Here is a 19,744-nt window from a genome sequence, read left to right on the forward strand (position 1 = left end):
GGCTTTGATAGATAATACTGGGGGGAAAGCTTAGATGCAGATTGTGAAAATATCATAGTATAGCCTACAGTTGATGTAGATTCTTTAGGGTTGTTGATGTTTAGTTGTGTCTGACTCTTCGTGACCCCATGGACGAGAGCATGCCAGGCACTCCTGTCTTCCACTGCCTCCCACAGTTCCCTTCTCCTTGTGCCCTCAATCTTTCCCAACATCAGGGTCTTTTCCAGGGAGTCTTCTCTTCTCATGAGGTGGCCAAAGTATTGGAGCCTCAGCTTCACGATCTGCCCTTCCACTGAGCACTCAGGGCTGATTTCCTTAAGAATGGAGAGGTTTGATCTTCTTGCAGTCCATGGGACTCTCAAGAGTCTCCTCCAGCACCATAATTCAAAAGCATCAATTCTTTGGCGATCAGCCTTCTTTATGGTCCAGCTCTCACTTCCATACATCACTACTGGGAAAACCATAGCTTTAACTATACGGACCTTTGTTGGTAAGGTGATGTCTCTTCTTTAGGGTTAGTGAGGGCAAAAAAGGAGAAATTTAATCCACACATGATATGGGTGTGATTAATTAAGAAGACTATTGTACTGGATAAAAGATTGCAACTGGTCCTGGTTGGGGTTGCCCTTCCCTCAAAGAGCCAAGTTTGCCTGGGTCTTCCTCAGGTTTGGGTAGTGCCAGCATCAACCCACTTCAGCTGGATTGACAGTTACAACCCTATCTGGTGAAAGTAATCCTGGCCACAGTCATGCACGGACTGGTTATTTCCAGCCTACCAGTGTGGTGTAGTGGTTAAGAGCGGTGGACTCATAATCTGGGGAACCGGGTTCACGTCTCTGCTCCTCCACATGCAGCTGCTAGGTGACCTTGGGCCAGTCACACTTCTCTGAAGTCTCTCAGCCCCACTCACCTCACAGAGTGTTTGTTGTGGGGGAGGAAGGGAAAGGAGAATGCTAGCTGCTTTGAGACTCCTTTGGGTAGTGATAAAGCAGGATATCAAATCCAAACTACTACTACTACTACTACTACTACTACTCTTCTTCTTCTTCTTCTGCAATGCTTTGTAAATAAGACTGCTGTTGAACAAAGTTTGAAATTTTCAGTAGTTACAGAAGGGCACTTGTGGGGTCTCGTGCTTTGTGCATGTAATAGCAGTCCTACATCAGCTGCATTGGTTATCCCTTTGCTTCCAAGCTCAATTCAAAGTTCTGGCTGTAACTTCTTACAGTTTATTTTAAAGGGCTCCCAACACCAGCTTCTACAGGCCTCTCTATCTAGTCCCAGGAAATGCCCCCTGTCCCCAGACTTTGTCCTTTACTGATTTGCAGGGCACATGCTTTTACCTGACTGTAATGAGTCGATGAAATCTGATATAGCCCCTTGCTAGTCTGGAACTTCCTTTCCTGCTAACTTTGTTTGGCTCCCTCACTTCAGAATAATAAACAAACCCTAAAGACTCTTTGATTTTCTAATCTTTGGATTGGTCTGTTGCTGGCTTTTCTCAGTTTGAATTTTGCTGCCATTTAGCTATTCATATTCTATTGTGTTGTTTTAATATCTTTTATTTTACGCTGCCTTGGGATGGCTTATTCTGAAAGACAGCTGGTAGATAATGTAAATGAATACATAAACAAACAAATGTTTGGTAGCATGAGAGTGATATTTATAATAATACATATAGAATATACGTGCTTGAGTTCAACTGGATAGTAGATTGTAAACTTGGCAAGTGTGTGATAAAGGGTTTTTCAAAGGAAACATTTGCAGTGATGGTTAGATAAAGAGAGAATTTATCAAATAGGTGGAAAATGCAAGAAACTCCATGCATGGAGACTGAGAAAACATTATCAAGGTATTCAATGAGGCCGCAATCTTAAGGGCAGATTTTGCACTTTAGATCCTATAGACTTAAACTGAATTTAAATAGCAGAAGCCAACTCCGCCTCCCTCCTCAGGGGGAGCAATAAAAGGAGAAGTAGTATCACCATTGTCCTTCCACTTTTTAAAGTAAAAAAATAAATAAAACTCCTAGGAAACTCACAAATCCAAAAGCATATTAAAACATGGAATAAAACAGAAGTTACATGAGCAAAACAGAAACATAAAACAATAACTTACTTGAAAAGTATAAAGGCAGACATACCTGAACACAAGCAGAGCATTGCCTCAAGCTCATCATCTTCTAAAGGCTCTCTAGAAAAAGTGCCAAGAGAAAGGAGAGTTTCCCAAGAAGAGGGTTCCTTATGGCACTGCTGCCAAAAAGGCCCTATCCTAGGTAACCAGTAGGGACCGCAGACAGCAGAAGGCCTCTGAAGAAGATCTGAAAGTATAGGTAGGTTCATGCAGAATTCCAAGGAGTGTAGCATTTCCCAGGGACTGCAAGGGTGACTTCCTCATATGCAATGTGTTTCGGGGTAATTCAAGCCAAAGGAAGGAATCAAGAATAGGAAAAAACTGAGGTTGAGCTTGTAGGATTGGAAGCCTTACCAGGGCATGTAGTTGCATTCTGCTAACAAGGGTATAAAAATACAGAACTTTTTAAGGCGAGCAGTTTAGCACTATTTGCTCCCCAGTAACATATTGTGGTGCACCTCCTCCTGTTTGTAGTTAGCTGCCAGATTTTGGAGATTGGGCAGTGTCTTGATTAGGGAAAGGCATAGACTATATTTTATTTTTGTCCCTGTGTGTTTTCATTCACTTCTAACAACATGAAAAATGAATTTGAATCAATATGAATAGTAGTTCTTCACGCATGCTTTTAGTTTTTGTCTTGACTTGAAACAATTGTGACCTGAAATTGCTATTAGAAACCAAACAAAATCTGATCTTATTTCCCCTCCTTCTGATTTTTAAAGGTGAGAATGCAAGAGGAGGCAGCTTTTTTGAACAAAAGAATGATCAGTCAGATGGGGATGCCACCAGTTCCCGAGAGTTCCAACACCCCACTTCCTCCATTTCAAGATACAGTGTGCAACTTGCAGCAAAGGACAGAGCTGTCTGTAGGGCACCAGGCAAAGGACAGCCTCAGCCTAGCTACCCCGGGAGATGGTTCAGTCGATGCTATCTACAAAGCAGTGGTAGATGCTGCAAGCAAGGGGATGCAAGTAGTTATCACCACTGCAGTGAACAGTACGACACAAATGAGCCCCATTCCAGCCCTGAGTGCCATGAGTGCCTTCACAGCCTCAATTGGTGACCCATTAAATCTTTCTAGTGCGGTCAGTGCAGTAATCCACGGAAGAAACGTTGGCATTTCTGATCATGAAGGTAGGGCAAGGAACACGAGGGGGGCACGAATATTGAAGAATTCAGAACACCTTAAAAATTCCAGTGAGGGGGAGGGCTTGGAATACTATAAGACAACAGGTTGCAACACACCCAAAAAACAATGGGAAGGGGAACAAAGCCCTGGAGGGGAAATGAACAGATGGAAGTGTGAGGAATTTTTAGACCATTCATCCCATATCCACAGCAGTCCTTGCCATGAAAGACCTAATAATGTCTCCACACTGCCATTAGTTCAAGGCAAGCAGCATCCAATACTGTTACCCCAGCGAAATTGTCAAAGTGATAAGATGTTGGAGGAGAACTTCAGGTATAGCAATTACAAAAGAACTATGATGAGTTTTAAAGAAAGACTAGAGAACACTGTGGAACGATGTGCACACATGAATGGAAACAGGCCTCAACAAAGCAGAGGTTTTGGAGAGTTGCTGAATGCTTCTAAACAAGACCTGGCAGTGGAGGAGCAGTCTCCAAGTTCCTCCAATAGCTTTGAAAGTTCTCTAGTTAAAGACTACATCCATTATAATGGGGACTTTAATGCCAAAAGCATTAATGGGTGTGTGCCTAGTCCTTCAGATGCTAAAAGCATTAGTAGCGAAGATGACCTAAGGAATCCTGAATCCCCTTCTTCAAATGAGTTGCTACATTACAGGCCAAGGACGTTTAACGTTGGGGACTTGGTCTGGGGCCAAATAAAAGGACTGACTTCATGGCCTGGTAAACTAGTAAGAGAAGGTGATATTCACAACTCATGTCAACAGAGCACTGAGGATGGGAAGGTATATTTATACATGCATTTATTTTATCTTATTAGTAACAAATGTGTCTCTTACACAGTATTTTAATCTCTCTGTTGCTTTTTGAAAAGATATTATTGCTTATACCCTTTAATGTTCTGATGGAGTTTTCATTCCTATTTCATGACTACAGTCGCAAAGGGGCAGGGCTGCTTTTCTCTCCTACTTGTGAGCCTTACAGATAGCTCAGGGAAAGGACCAATTTACTTTTTAAAAAAATACACAAAATGCATTCTGACAACTTACACTGTTGATGCCTTTCAAATATGAATTTATGATAGATTTATTTAATTCCCCGAAGTCGTAAAAATGTGTACAACATTCACATTTATTATAATGCATGGTAATTTAAAGGTAGGGACACGGGTGGCACTGTGGTCTAAACCACAGAGACTAGGGCTTGCCAATCAGAAAGTCGGCGGTTCGAATCCCCACGACGGGGTGAGCTCCCGTTGCTCGGTCCCTGCTCCTGCCAACCTAGCAGTTCAAAAGCACGTCAAAGTGCGAGTAGATAAATAGGTACCACTCCGGCGGGAAGGTAAACGGCCTTTCCGTGCGCTGCTCTGGTTTGCCAGAAGCGGCTTAGTCCTGCTGGCCACAAGACCTGGAAGCTGTATGCTTGCTCCCTTGGCCAATAAAGCAAGATGAGCGCCGCAACCCCAGAGTCCTCCGTGACTGACTTAACGGTTAAGGGTACCTTTACCTTTTAATTTAAAGGTAGTTATCATCAACTTTATTATTGTTGCTGGTCCCCCCCCCCCCCCGTTCTACTGTATTGGCCCTAATATAAGCCACATCTTTAAAATTGGAGGGGGGAGAGAGAGAAAAGAAAAAATACCTGAATATAAGCTGCTCCCTTCCTCGCTGCTCCTGGCTGCATACTGGGGGGGGGGAGCCACGCTGCATTGCCAGCAGCCTTTCCCCTTCCTCGCTCTCCCTTCCCGGCCTTGGGGGAGAGGACGGGGGACTATGTGCAGGGTGGGCATTGCTTTGCTGCACTCCTGGCCCCACTCTCCTGGCTGCATAAGGTTGCAAATATAAGCCGCAATTTAACTTTTCACGGTCGGAATTTGGGGACAAGGTGAGGCTTATATTCAAGCCAATATGGTATTTTTAAAAAGTCCCCTGACCATCTGGAACACTTTTTATGGGGCTGGATAGAGGGAGAGGGTCTCCTTGTACGCATGGTCCTTTGGATCCAAGCCAAAGCTAATGAAACTGTCCTAACAGAATGAGGTGTGTTGATCAAATCAAAACTCTACTATTGGTTGTACCAAGTTCTTCAATACCAGTGTTAAAACCTAAGGCCTGTGTTTCAAAGTTAAGTGCTTGTCTTCATATTACAACAGATGGGAGATGCAGCTTCTCAAACAAAACAAAAAATTCAGCCGACTAGCTTTTGTAGGAACATTTATTAGTAGATATTGTTACTACTTTAACCGCAGCCACATTGTGTTACTCTTAATTTATGACTTGTTAAATTAATGGAAGTTCAATGGATTTTTGATTTTAAAACCTTTATACCAAGAGGTAATTCCAGGAAGTTCATTATAATTTTAGGACATTCTGTGCATTTATTGTTTTTTCAAATAATTTTTTGGAGGAGAATCATATCAGTTCAGATCCCCAGAGGTTTTTCCAATAGAAATATGCAGTAAAAATAAAGCAAAATATAACTAAATGTTATTAGAGATAGTGCTAAGGTGATTTCTTAAAAAAAAACCAACACCATTGATAACTTTGACTTCCATTGACAATTGTAACGTATATTTTATATTCTTTGTAAACTGCTTGAGTTTTTATTTACAATTAAGCAGTATACAAATTCAGATAAATAAATGAAATAAATTTAATATTGGCCAGGAACTCTAGAACAGTTCGCTGCATGCGTGTTCATCATGATGATCTGTATTAAATGATGCCATCACTTGTGAATTATAAATTGGCTGTCGTAAGTTAATTTCCAGAGCTAGAAAATGGGGTTCTGTGCCCACTGTAAGCATCTTTGGAATCTTTTAGATCTTGAGTCAAGAAGCTGCTTTCCCTGTACTTCTCATCAAAGGACTATTTAACTCTGTATGAGATGAGATATAAGTACTATGCTCTGGAGAACCTTTTTTCAGGGATTAAAAATTGTCATAATATAAGATTTACTAATGCAAAATGAATTAGTATACCAGATTCATATCTTCAGATAATCTCTTCAGTATGTTCGTTCTATGCTGAGCTTTAATATAGCTGATATTATATCTGTTCTGATTAACTTCAGATAGGCAATACTAACATCAGTATGGGATCCACAGTTATCGATTCCATACAGTGGGGACATTGCTAGAGTGATAGCATTATGGTGTTGATCAGCAAATGCCTATATTTACCCTTTTGGAGTCCTCAGATCAGTTAAAAAGTATACGGAACACCAAATGCTCTACCACTGCCATATCACAAATGCTGTGATACATACTGATGTAAAGTTAATTGGCCACTCCAAGTTCTTACATCGTGCAACGTTCAGGATAAAGGCTTTAGGTTTCAGTCCTGTTGCTTGATTGAAGTTCATAGCAGGAGTTTTGTTGTTGTGATGGTTCAGTTGACTTTATGCATTCATACAGTGTATAAATTCGCTATTATTGATACAAAAAGATAATTGTCTATTTAAGTAAGTGTGTGTGTGTGTGTTTTGTTTAAAAGAAAAAACACCAAAGATGCAACAATGAAGATAAACTAATAGAATTTATTTCAGATTTTAAATGTTAATTTCATTGATTGGGTTGGTGAAATGAACTGTGAAGTTCTTGAATACCATCTGAAAAACAAAGTTATCTACACATAATAATTGTAATGTCATTTGTACATACGGCTGCACAAAACAAAGAAATCATGCTTTTACAAAGTTCAATTAGAAATGGAATTGACTTGAGCCATCTGGTGCTGAAATCTATAATTTTTATTCCTTATTTCACAACAGCTGAACTCTCTTTAGTGTTGCCCAATTTGTAGTTGTTGTTGTTAATTACAGTGGACTAAATTGTATAGAGGAATATTGGTACCAAAACAAAATGTGTTGCTTTAATAATCAATGATACTAAGATTAAGCATAATTGTTTTACAAACCACCTCATTCACTTGCCATTTAAATTGTGTAGACAGGTACCGGTAAATTTTATCCAAGACTTTAGCTGATATGGTGCAAACCTTGATTGTTTCCACTAAAGTTAAAGTCCTGCTCTGAAAAATGCCCTTTTATAATTTTACGGTGTGACTTTGGGACTTTTTGCCAAAAACCAGCACAATATTAGGCAGTTGCTGCTATTCCTGCTGCCACCACTAAAACATATATCACGAGAGTTGTAAGCCAAGATGTTCTCTTGTGTTTGAGCTAGTCCTTGGCTCTTATGCAGTGCGGGACCTAGATGGAAGAAATGTTGTTACTAATATGAATTGTTAAACGTTCATGTGTAGATTTGGCACTTTACAATTGCAAAATCATCCACATACAGAACAGATTTTTCATATGTAAATATAGATATGCAAGGGGTTTTATATGTGACTTATACCTGTGAGTAATGTTCATGCACTTTTTGGCATGTGTGCCAATTGGTTTGCATTCTATAGGACACTTTTACTGTGACTGTATTGTTCACCTTCAAGAAGCCCAGAAGAATTCTAGAATTGTATTGTATAGAATTGTAGAGTTGGAAGGTATTACAAGGGTCATCTAGTCCAGTCCCATGCAATGTAGGAATCTTTTTGCCCAGCATGGGGCTCAAACCCACAACCCTGAGATTAAGAGTCTCATGTTCTACTGACTGAGGCCTTCCTTGCTGTCCATGCCAGGTGGGCTTTAGTCAGTGTTGAAGGTTTTTATTTTTGTTTGTATAATGTATCTGAAGGTGTCTCTGTTGTTGCCTTGAATAACTGAGTTTAAAAAGCAGATTAATGTTATGGAGACAGAAACCCATGGGATCGTAGACTGTAAAGCTGTGTGTCTATCTGCAAATCATTATTTAATAACTGGATGCCTGAGTGAAGAATAGTTGACTTCATCTGCTCTCACAAGTGGTAAATATAGTTAAGAACCGTGATACAAAGTTGTAAGAAAACTCAGAAAACTCTGAAAATGACTGACTTGGTGTTCATGTCTTTACTCAGGTGGAGCCTGATAAGTTGAAGACACTAACAGAAGGTCTGGAAGCCTACAACCATGTCAGAAAGAGGAATAGAAAGTATGTATTCTAAATATATGAAGAGTGGATTCCAGCGTAGCACTAAGTCTTACGTTTCATCAGTGCCCAATGAAATGTTCTCCCACCTGGTGCACCCACTAATCCTGTCCTAGAAGTTTTTCTCCAACCTCCAGAGCAGATTTGGAGAGGGTGTAGGTCCACACGTGCGGAGACAGAAGAGGGCAAGTCTTACTGCACAAGCAGAAATTCTTGCACTAATAGGATGGGTTCACTTTATCCTAGAGATAAATGACACTCTTTACAAAGACTGAAGTTAATTTGAAAGAAGAATTGTAGTTTTTGGTGTGCTTACAGCTTCCATACGCATGCACACACACCATACGCATGTCTCCCCCCCCCCCCCAGTCACTAGCCAATCTGAGCTGGGGAAGTTCCTTCCTAATCCCAAAGATGGCAATTAGCCAAGCCCATCCACAGAGCTTGCCAGAGATCATGAAATTAACATGCTCCCTGATGAGCTAACAAGCTGATTAGTGTATCCCGTTAGTAATTACCACACTGAAAAGTAGACCACAGCTTTAAAGCCACTATGCATCTTGTAGAGAGGGGAAAAACGATACACCTTAACAGATTAAAAAGCAATGAGCAGGTGAGCAATTAAGTGAGCAGCCTGCAGAGAGGGCACATCAGTCAGAGGAGAAGCAATTAACACCCTTTTTAGTTTAGCTAAGCACAAACACCCCCTTTCAAATGTAGCACCACACAAGCAGCTAGGCAGGGGGCGGGGGAAGAGAGCGGAGACATTTATTTGAACACATGCAGTAATTAGACAAGAGGTACACCAAAATAAAATGTAGGCCACACAAATATGTTGTTTATATCAGGATAATATTTGAAGTTAAACAAATTTTAGTTTTGGCACTTTTAGCATCAATTCTGCATACATTGTATAGGACACAAAGGAAAGTACTATATCTGCATGAATACAAAAACAATACTGCTACCAGTTCTAACTTCTGTCAATATTACTCTTTGCCTGTTACTGTAACGTTATAGCAAAATGATTTATATTTGTTAACTCCGGGGTACCTTAGGAAGCTTTTTATAAATAAAATTCACTATTTGAATTTTGTTTCATCTAATCTTTTCTTATATCTATTAAATTCAAGGCAATCGCTTCCCCACATTCACAGGCAACCATTGCCAGGTAGGGCTGCACCATAGGAAAATAGTTCTCTCCCACACAGGAGGGAGAGGGAAGCTTACTGTGCATTCTGGTAACGGAAGGGGCTGTTGAGCTATATCAGAAGGAGCTTTCTGACTGGGCCATGCTTTTAGGCCAGCCACACAGACTTCTTGTCTGCACCTTATCTCATGGCGTGATGTTTTCCTTGTAGGGAGAGATGAACAATGCCTCGCTTTTAGTTTTAATCTCATTGCAGGTTCCTCTACAATCATCAGTTGGGGGTGCAGACAATGGAGATTGGTAGGGGCACCTGTAACTGCTCAGGAGATTCTATTTAAGATTCTCTCAGGACAGTGCACCCATAAAGGCATTATGGCCCAAAAGGACCAATGTATTTCCTGGGCAAAGGCAGACCATGGTTACATGTCCACAGACAGCCCAACACATCTAACCTAAAACAAAGTGGGGGCAGGGGAACATCCCATATACCTTGCTATTTTGTTTTCATAATAATCCAATTGTGTTTGAGTGAATCTGAAACGTTCTCTGCCACAAAGGCATGCAGTCATTTCATGCAAACATGTAAGTCTTCAATTTGACCATTCTAGAAAGAGGTGTATTCTGCACCTGTAATATCTAATCATATTATCACTTCCTCCGGTTTCTCTGAAGAGTCCTTAATATTTCAGTCCTTTTTGTGTACAGACCACTTGGATAAAAGTGCAATATAAATGATGCAGGCAAGATTAAAGGTTTGCGGGCCAGTTTTCTTCTGGCCACCATGTGGTCATGGTGCAGTTGATGGGTGAATTCTGAAGAAAATTACACATATAGCACGACAGCTATGAAACTAAAACAAGGCACTAAAAAGTTGCATGTTAAGCAATTTGAAAAATTCTGAAAAACATCCAGAATAATTGGCTAGCTTAATTACTGTATACTGCCCTGCAAAAGCCACCCAGTTATCTGTTTCTTTCCGTAACCAAGGGCCAAGACAGACAAGATTGATTTGCTTCCTGGATACAACATATATGTAGAAAATTGAATAGACTCTGCATATGCCATAATGTGTCTGTTTAATCTCTGTTGCAAAATGAACTTGTATGTGTTTGTCACACCTGACAGTGTAAATGGAGTTTCCACTATGGGTGCTATATGCACATAAGAAATTAATATTGTGCAAATGGCCCTAAAGTACATAAGCCTATATGGAACCCTAAGGTCCATAAAAGCCATAGATATCATGGAATATTCTGTAATTAGACTGAAGGTAGAAGACACACTGTAGAAGCTTTCTTCATATTGAACTCTCCAGCTATGGAATAAATGCAGTGTTGTTCAGTTTGGGACTCAGGTAAAGCAAGCCATTGTTAAATTCTGCAGCAGCTTGGTGATTCTTTAAAGCAGCCTAAATAGTTGAATCATGCCTTTGTGAGAGGCAATTTTTTTTGGCGCACATACTGATTGCACATAGCTAAGTTAAAAAGAAAGATACATTATCCTCTTGATACCTGCTGCTTTGTCTCTCTCTCTCTCTCTCCCTCTCTCCCCACCACGACAACCAGTGCTTTCTTCAAACATCCACTTTAGCATTTTAGTAAAAATGTGATAATTCCATGCTCTGCTTTTGAGCAACGTGTTCTTTGTTGTGCAGTTTGTCATTTTAAAAGAGGCAAACTAAAATACTGATTGCCCCATAAAGTTAATTTTCAATTCATGTAGAAAAAAAGATTGATTTTATGCCTATGTGTTTAGTGTATGCAATTTTTTTAAGTTACAGTTTGCTTTTTTTGTTTTTATGCTTTTTGAGGCATAGGCTGCATTTAATCTAAACTGCTATATTGTATGCAATGGGTGGTCTCCCATGGCTGAAAATCTGAGTAGAATTTTATTTCAGTTTGTAGTTTATGTCTTTAAATTACATATTTTTAAATTGCATATTCTACTACAAAAAGTCATGGGCATTCCTGTAATTTTTTTCCTTTGTTTTTAATCCTAGAAGTGGGAAGCTAAATAATCATTTAGAAGCTGCTATACATGAGGCCATGAGTGAACTTGACAAAATGTCTGGGAATGTGAGTACCAACTGCAGAATATATAACTTATTTAAAGCAGCCAGGGGTGGGGGGGTGATTCTAACAAATTGATGGTTCTATTTTTGCAACTGAACCTAAATCCTACAATTAGAGAGCCATTATAATTTCAGCAACCCCAGAGAACTAGAAGCTACCATAGATAATTCCTAGCATTTGATATGAAGACATGAGACTTGATGAAGTTTTCTAAAGCCAAGCAGGTCTGCATCTGTCAGTGCCTGGATGGGAAACCTCATGGGAACCTAACATACGCCACCTTGAGTTCCAAAATGGAAGAAAGGTGGGATATATGAATGTAAGAAAGCAAGCGAATAAATAGAATGGGACCTTTTAATGACACCTCTTAAGTCTGGAACCACAGGCCTCATACTCAAGGTCCCTTATAGTGCAATCGAGTGCATGTCTATCAAGAAGGAAATTCCTTTGAGTTCAATAAGGCTTAATCGCAGGTAAGTAAATAAAGAACTGCAACTTGCAATATACGTAATAAATGATCAATGGGCCTCAGTCTAGCACACTTCCTCTTGGCTTGCATACAAATTGTTTGGCTTCATCACTCCTACAGTTGGGAAGGGATACACATTTACAGTCGAAAGGGGCGTGGTGGTAACACCATTCAGGGCAGACTCTTAAGGTTACCTAGCTGCATCACTGTAGGCAGCTCACTGTCATTCTGTATCCCCAACTCTACTATGGGAATAATTACTTGGGTCTAATGGTGCTCGGCACAAGCATGAAAATGCTTCTGTTTCCCAGCTTGGGGTGGGTGCTGATTTCTCCTGACCTCCTATCTGTAGCTTTACCCCCTACTGCCAAAATCTTGAAACACTATTCTTGGCAGGGGGAAGCCAGAAAGCCCCATTTTATGAATGCAGGTCTTTTATAGGATCTAACCCAATAATAAAGCATAGGTGTTTATAAGGATTATGGAGATGACGTATATGGGCTGCTTTGAACACGATGAAAAAAAATACTCTATAAATAACAAGTACTTCATTATTATTAACTGGCTTCCAGCATTTTCATTGTTGTTGTTACCTTTGTGCTTTTTTCAGGTGCACCAAATTCCACAGGGAGACAGACAGCTGAAGCCTCCAAAACCCAAGAGGAGGAAGATCTCTAGATAACATTGAATGTCTTTGTTACTGGTCCAGTACTTATTTAAAAAAAACAACATGCACATATATATATAATATCAGGATGGATAGAGTTCATCACCACAGGGTGCTAAACAAAACAGTGGTACAGTATTCTTATTGGTAAAGAAGGAGAAGTTAATCCAGATCTTCAAAAGATTACAGTGTGTGTATAGAACCCTTTTTTCTATAATACTAAAATTGTGATTATAAGAAATAGTCCAAATGTTTCTGCAAAATTTTCATTGTGTATATAGATAAAACAGAATTTCATGACGATATCTCAAATGTAAATAATGTACAATATTGTCATGTACAAGCGTACCTAATGCACACTTTATCTTTTATTGTACAAAAAAATAGTGTACAAAATTCTTTGGTTTCTATTGAGTACACATACAAGAGACTACCAGTGTAAAGTGATAAATAAAAATACAGCCTAAATGCTTTTATATAATAATGTAAAAGATGCTGTTTTTGTATTTAACAGCAGTTGAAAAGGCATGATTATGTAATACCTTAATTATGACATAACACTTCTCGCCACTGAGTGTTCATTTATAGTGTCTGTTTGGAATGAACCTTGCCTGGAAGTGTGCTGTACTCCATTTAAGGTCTCTGTAGGAGAGTGCAACCTTGCAGATTCCTAAAGGGATGTGGGATTGCAGGTCAAATTAAGAAGTCAAACACTGCAACTGCTGGTTGCATTTTTATTATTATTTGCCTGAGTTTTAAAGTAGAATGCTGTAGATTTTTTTATTAAGAATATTTAGATAGAATATTTTTAGTCCGCTATTGCTTTAACAGAGTTTCATAGCCACCTGTTTTTAAAATCAAGTTCATCTTATACCAATATTTCTTTTGAACCCCTTCATAGCCTAAATTGGCTAGCCCAGTATTTTGAAACGGGGGACATGGTTGATTTTAATGTATGGGAGCAATAGCCCAGTTTTAAGAACCATGCTCATTGCTAATTTTTTTAATTGTCAGATCTTACAATTCAGAAAAAAATGTTCCTAAAATTAAAGAAGTGGCCAGTTGTGCCTGGGTGTTTTTATGGAGTTCAGTGGGACTCTCTCAGCACAAGTGGTCACTGAATCACCCTACTGATGATACTGATGCCCATTGGCCAGTATTAATATTCTAGTTCTGAAAGGTGGCTTACAAAACTACTAGCAGCACTGGCCAGGATCCAAAGAACTGCAGAACTAGTTCTGTGCACCCAACGGGCCTGTGTTTCTTGAACAGAAAATCTCCTTCCCAACCATATGGGTAGCAAACCACTTCTGAACCTGAGTGGACTTACAAAAGCAGTTTATGATACAGCGTGGGGTCTCTGGTTAAAAGGATATTTGTGTCAAAAAGAATCCAGCTAGGCACACCCAAATCTTGGGATGTACCTTAAAGGTAGCTCTTTGGATCCCAGCCAATGATTTTATCAGTATTATGTAACATATCAGATTTATTTTATTTAATAAGAATTATTTATACCATTAACAGATTCTTATATATATATAAATTTATATGAATTTATATATATATATTTATATATATACATATAAATGTGGCAGAAATGTGCAGGTTGAATCTATTAACCAGATTATTTATGTTATGTTAAGTTTGAAGTAAATGTGAAGCGTGCGTTAGAAAGCTGATCATACACTAAACAAACCTAAAACCGCGAGGCATTCTCAAAATACCAGTATCTTTAAAAGAAAGCGTAACGCAGTGTCACTTTCAGTGTTGATGCTGCGTGTGGCAGCAGTGGCCCTCCCCTTCTCCCCAGCCATCCCAAAACGTATTCTCTGTTTGCCATGCCTGGGCGCAAGATGGAGTCCTTAGGACCACCTTCTACCTCTTCATCTGGGAAGCCACCGTTGTGTTTTATTCTGGAACTTCGTTCCTTATAATGGCCTAGTTACCTCTCCTAGCAAAGACAGCTGGTAATTGGCACCATCCATGGCTGATAGAACCATAACCAAAATCTAGTGCTTACACAAGGAGTATTCATTCCCTGCCCACGTCACCTACTCCATTTTCCTATGTGATATGAGCCCCATTAGCCCCAGAGGGATCGGAGGGAGCAACATGACCATGGTCCGCTCTCCTGTGCCAACGCACACAGCACTACCCCTGGGCTAGAGGACTTGCTCTTATCACATGTGGACCCAGCCCCTTTCCCTTTTTGCCACACCCCAACCTGAGGGAATGCAATTAGCTACACTAAGCTACAGTGGCCTGGAGACAGAAACCCTTCTTCTGCTGGGTAGGTTCATTTTGTCTTTTGTGTAATGGCAGGGCGGCCTGCCATAATCCTACATGAAATCTCATGTGAAGTGATCTTTTGTGTAGTTTAGTTAGCACTCTTTCCTTTTTTGTTTTGTTTTGTTACGAGTTGATGTGTTTGTTATGTTTAAAGAGTTAATGTCCATTTTTCGTACCAGCCTGCTTTCTGCTCTCGTCTAAACAGATGTTTCTATTCATGAATACTCATGTGTGTGTGTATGTTTGGGTGAGTGGGTGTATGTTTATATTTAGTTCTCCCCCCCCCCGAGTTATTTTATTTTTTTTGTCCCTAAAACTGAATTTGTATTGACCAACCCTTCTTTTGACATTTTTAACTAATTAGGTTTGTACTTTTCTCACCAATGTATACTTTACATTAGTAGACTATGTAAAGTATTTTTGTGCACTTGATTTCATTGGTTAATATTGGCATTGATGTGGGTGCTAGGAATAGTTTGTTTCAGTCCATATAGATTTTTTTCCTTCCTCTTTAGAGTTTTTATGGTTTTATGTAAGCAGTTAATGTAAATATTGTGAGCATTACAGGTCATGCAGTGTTGTAACATTTTAAAAAATGTTGCACCTACTTTACAATTAAAACGCTGGTCACTCGTACTTGAATTTTGCCCATAGAGCCATTTCTTTCTCTTTGCATTGAAGCATAAATTACATTTTTTATTGAGGCCCAACCCTTCTTTCTACGCTTATTTTTTTTGTTTAACAAATCTATATTTTTCTAACAGAAGATTTTAACATTTAATTTTTTTTTGCCAACTTTCTAACTTATGATGAGATACTCCTATATTTAGAGAGTGAGAAAATACCCTCATTTTGGAAAGTGGAATAATTGAATTCGGCAACTTGGCCCAATGACAGAAATCACAAGTGGGACACTAAAGTTGGGCCCCAGAAGATTAATTAGCCTCTCATTAGATCGATTAGTGGATGTTTGTGTGGTGTTTTGAGGATATAAAGTGGTAACTATCCTCATGTGTCTATTTATTTATTTATTCTTGGTGGGTTGTGATAAAATTATATAAAAATCAAAGGAATTATTCTTCTTTCTATCATGGAGCTTTATGAACACCATATAATTATTTCTATTTATGAAAAAAGGTTTAGTTCCTAAAACCAATTATTTAGGCTGAAAGTGATTGCTGACAGTAGTTTTGAAAATAATATCTAAAGGGGAAAGTTAATACATGTCCCATATCAGTTATGGCCACAGCCTAAGTTTGGGGTTTTGATTTATAGTTTTATATTTAAATTTACCAATGCCATTGTGCATACAACTTGCTAATAACGCAATATTACTGTGGATTCCCTGAATATTAATGGTATAAAGTATCATGGTGGACTGAATTACCTTTTATTAGCTACAGTTTGTATTTTGCTACATAGGGTTTTTAATATGAATATTCCAGAAGAGCAGTAGCATAAGAATGCTTTTCTATTTTAAAAGAACCCCATTCTAGTCTTACTAAGAGTTAGATTTTTTAAAAAAGAAACAATATCAGTTTTGTAAAAATTTGATAAAATTGTCAATATTATGATTAAATCACACAAAAAGCCTCACTGTTATGTTCTCTTCCGGAAGGGGGCCATGTCTGCACAACACCAGTCTGGGAGGGGGTACATGTCCCTGACTTAAAATGGGGTGTATGTTGTACTATTTTAAAAAAAACACATAAAATTAACACCGAGTTAAATATATAAATCCTCAGATAATTTGCTTATGATAGAAAATCTGAGACACAGCACTCAGTTCTCCTGTTGTGTCCAGATGTTAATAAAGATGTCAACTCATGAAATACTGTATCCAGCAGGTCCATTTAGAAATAAGATTGCATGATGGCTGTATATTATGCCTGGTCATCTGTAGTTAAAACAGAGAATTCTCAATTAATTCCCCTGCGACTGGGTGTATATTTGTGAAGATCACAGTTGTCTTGAAACTGATCAAAAAACCCAAAATGCATTATTTTGTATCTGCGATCCATTGCATCCTACACATTTTAGGCATTTTGCGAACCTGTGCATCCTACACATTTTAAGAACCTGTTACTTTGCCAGCTAATACTTAATCAATGAAGCTGTGCAGCAAGCATGGTAGTTACATTTTACTTGATTGGATAATAGGTCCATTCAATTTAGCACCAACAGTGACCCACCAGATACCCACAGGAAGCGCACAGGACTTGATGGAAAGTCCTGTAGGTCCCTGATCTAGCATGTTTCACCTTCTGATGTTCCATCTTTAAGCTTTTTTTAGGGGGGGGAGGAGAATTACAGCCATTGAAAAATAAATCTTCCGTGAATTGGTCTAATACTCTTTTTAAAAAGCCATATAAGCCAGCACCACATCTTTACATCTTTTGGCAACGAATTATGTGTTACTTGAAGAAATACTTATTTTTGCTTGTCCTTAATCCATTTTGTTCAGTGACCCCCTGTTCTAGTATTTTGATGCTGTAGGGGCAGGGAGACACATTCTAGAATTGGAAAGAATTGTACTAGTTTAATATATCTTGAGTTTTGAAATGGTTGACTAACCCCATTCTACCTAACCTTAAAGGTTTTTGCCCATCCTGATGTTGTATCAAAAGGTGTCGATAAGCAGAAACTCCTATCCCAATGTCCATTGCCTCCATAATCCTGGATATATCCTTACCCAAAACACTGGCATCAGCCATGCTACAAAGATTGCCATTACTCACTGAGAAAAAGGAGGACTTCTAAATGCAAAACTAAAAAACTAAGTTATTTATTTCTCATTAAAACATCCATGGAAAGCATATGAAGCTTTTGATGTCACTAATTAAAATGGATTTGCTTTCCAATTGTACAGATGAAAAACACAAGAAAGTGAGATCTAGCTACCTTTTCCCTCTCAATTAATTGGGGGTGGGGGGAGAGATCAGGTGGATTTATTATAAGCCACAGTAATCTACTGCTGTGTTTTGAATTTATGGTGTAACTTATTAGATAAGAAAGCAATAAAGAAAGAGGTCATAAATACAAAATGGATAAAAGGAAAACTGCAATGTGCAGGTTTGCCAAAGATTCATTCTCAAGTTCATATCACTCAATTATAGACACCACAGGACTGAAAAAATTAAGCTGTGCCAATACACGTTATCCAGATGTTTTGGTTCTAGTTCATCCCTCCACCTCTACAAATGGACATAATCTTCCTCATTCACTTTAAGGTTGAGAAGATGTTTGAAATTCACATTCAGTGCTTTCCCAATAATGATGTAAATGAAGAAAGCCGTACTCACAAATGAACTCAGCATAGAGTTCAATAGATTTGAATTGGGCTGAATGTCTCCTGGAATGAATTTCATATCCCAACAACGAGTTGCAGATCTTTTTGAACTACTAGTGTACATAAGATTCCTTTTTATCCAGGTGTTCTGGAATTCCAGAACCAGAGTGAACTGGCAATGCAGAAGATAAATGTCTTCATTCTCTTCCAACTCAATCTTGTCATGATGCTTCGTGGCATTACTGGATGGTGTCTAAATAACTGCAGGTAAGTTATTTGAAGGTTATATAAACAAAAATTCTGTTTGACTAGAGAGTTTCTTAGCTGGTTAGTTGCCTACTTGACGTGCCTCTCTGTTCCTAATTGCAAGGGTTCCACCCTCCAGCATCAGGATTATAAACTACATGGACCCTTATTGCTACTGGAACTCCTGTTCCAGTCCTAATGACCAAAATAATAGGGAATGCAAGGTGATTGACCCCTTAACAAAAGCATCGATTGACTTGGCCTGAGACCCACTCCATGGGACAACTTTGATCAGAGGCACTCAGCACAGACCCTCTGGAATGTCGTAAATGAGTCTTACGGTATCCCATCAGCCTATCTCCCAGTGGCATATTAACAGCAGCTGTGCCTTTTAGTGAGTGCCAAAATACAATGTGCTATGTGCCCTTGGTCGATGTGCATGTGGGTTACAGGTTGTGTCGCTATTCTGATGGTACGTTAAGTACCTTAATGTTAAAGGTAAAGGGACCCCTGACCATTAGGTCCAGTCGTGGCCGACTCTGGGGTTGCAGCGCTCATCTCACTTTATTGGCCAAGGGAGCTGGTGTACAGCTTCCGGGTCATGTGTCCAGCATGACTAAGTCGCTTCTGGCGAACCAGAGCAGCACACGGAAACGCCGTTTACCTTCCCGCCGGAGCAGTGCCTATTTATCTATTTGCACTTTGACATGCTTTCGAACTGCTAGGTTGGCAGGAGCAGGGACCAAACAACGGGAGCTCACTCTGTCGCGGGGATTCGAACCACCGACCTTCTGATCGGCAAGTCCTAGGCTCTGTGGTTTAACCCACAGTGCCACCCGCATCCCTAACCTTAATATTACTAAGGTTTTATTTTATATATTAATAAATTACATCTCAAGATAGTAATAAATGTGTTTTAGAGAACAAAGCAATTACAGGAACAGTGTAGAGTGTGTTAGAGCTCAGCCTATGGTTTCCTATAACGCTGCATCTAGAACATCTATGGAAGGAATCCTCTTTACAGTTACTGGGTACTCCTGATCTAGCCCAAAGGTAATCATTTTGAAGTCTCATTGGTTTCAGCGGGAGACATTTAAGCATAAGCTAACGCTCCCATTTATTTCAATGGGTCTTTTACTGCTTTGTGCTCTGTTAGTTTGCAAAGAAACTTTTAAGAAATTAAAATACATTAAATGACTAATGAGGACATTCAGTCTGCCGTCAGTGAAACACACAGTGTTATCTTTCAGATACTCA

General features: G+C 39.2%; 1 protein-coding gene across 6 annotated transcripts in view; it reads left to right on the forward strand.

Annotated features, from left to right (window-relative positions):
• MBD5 (methyl-CpG binding domain protein 5) overlaps positions 1-16,021 on the forward strand; it is a 105,079-nt gene extending 89,058 nt beyond the window's left edge. For all 6 annotated transcript variants that reach the window (XM_082197271.1, XM_082197270.1, XM_082197269.1 and 3 more), the window contains 4 exons: positions 2,856-4,064; positions 8,235-8,308; positions 11,455-11,530; positions 12,607-16,021. In XM_082197271.1, coding sequence (XP_082053397.1) covers positions 2,856-4,064; positions 8,235-8,308; positions 11,455-11,530; positions 12,607-12,678 — 1,431 coding nt within the window. In that variant the 3' untranslated portion in view covers positions 12,679-16,021. The remainder of the gene's footprint in view (positions 1-2,855; positions 4,065-8,234; positions 8,309-11,454; positions 11,531-12,606) is intronic.
• Positions 16,022-19,744: the final 3,723 nt, after the last annotated feature.

The sequence above is a fragment of the Podarcis vaucheri genome (assembly GCF_965113315.1).
Source record: "Podarcis vaucheri genome assembly, chromosome: 1".
In the NCBI taxonomy this organism is placed as follows: Eukaryota; Metazoa; Chordata; class Lepidosauria; order Squamata; family Lacertidae; genus Podarcis; species Podarcis vaucheri.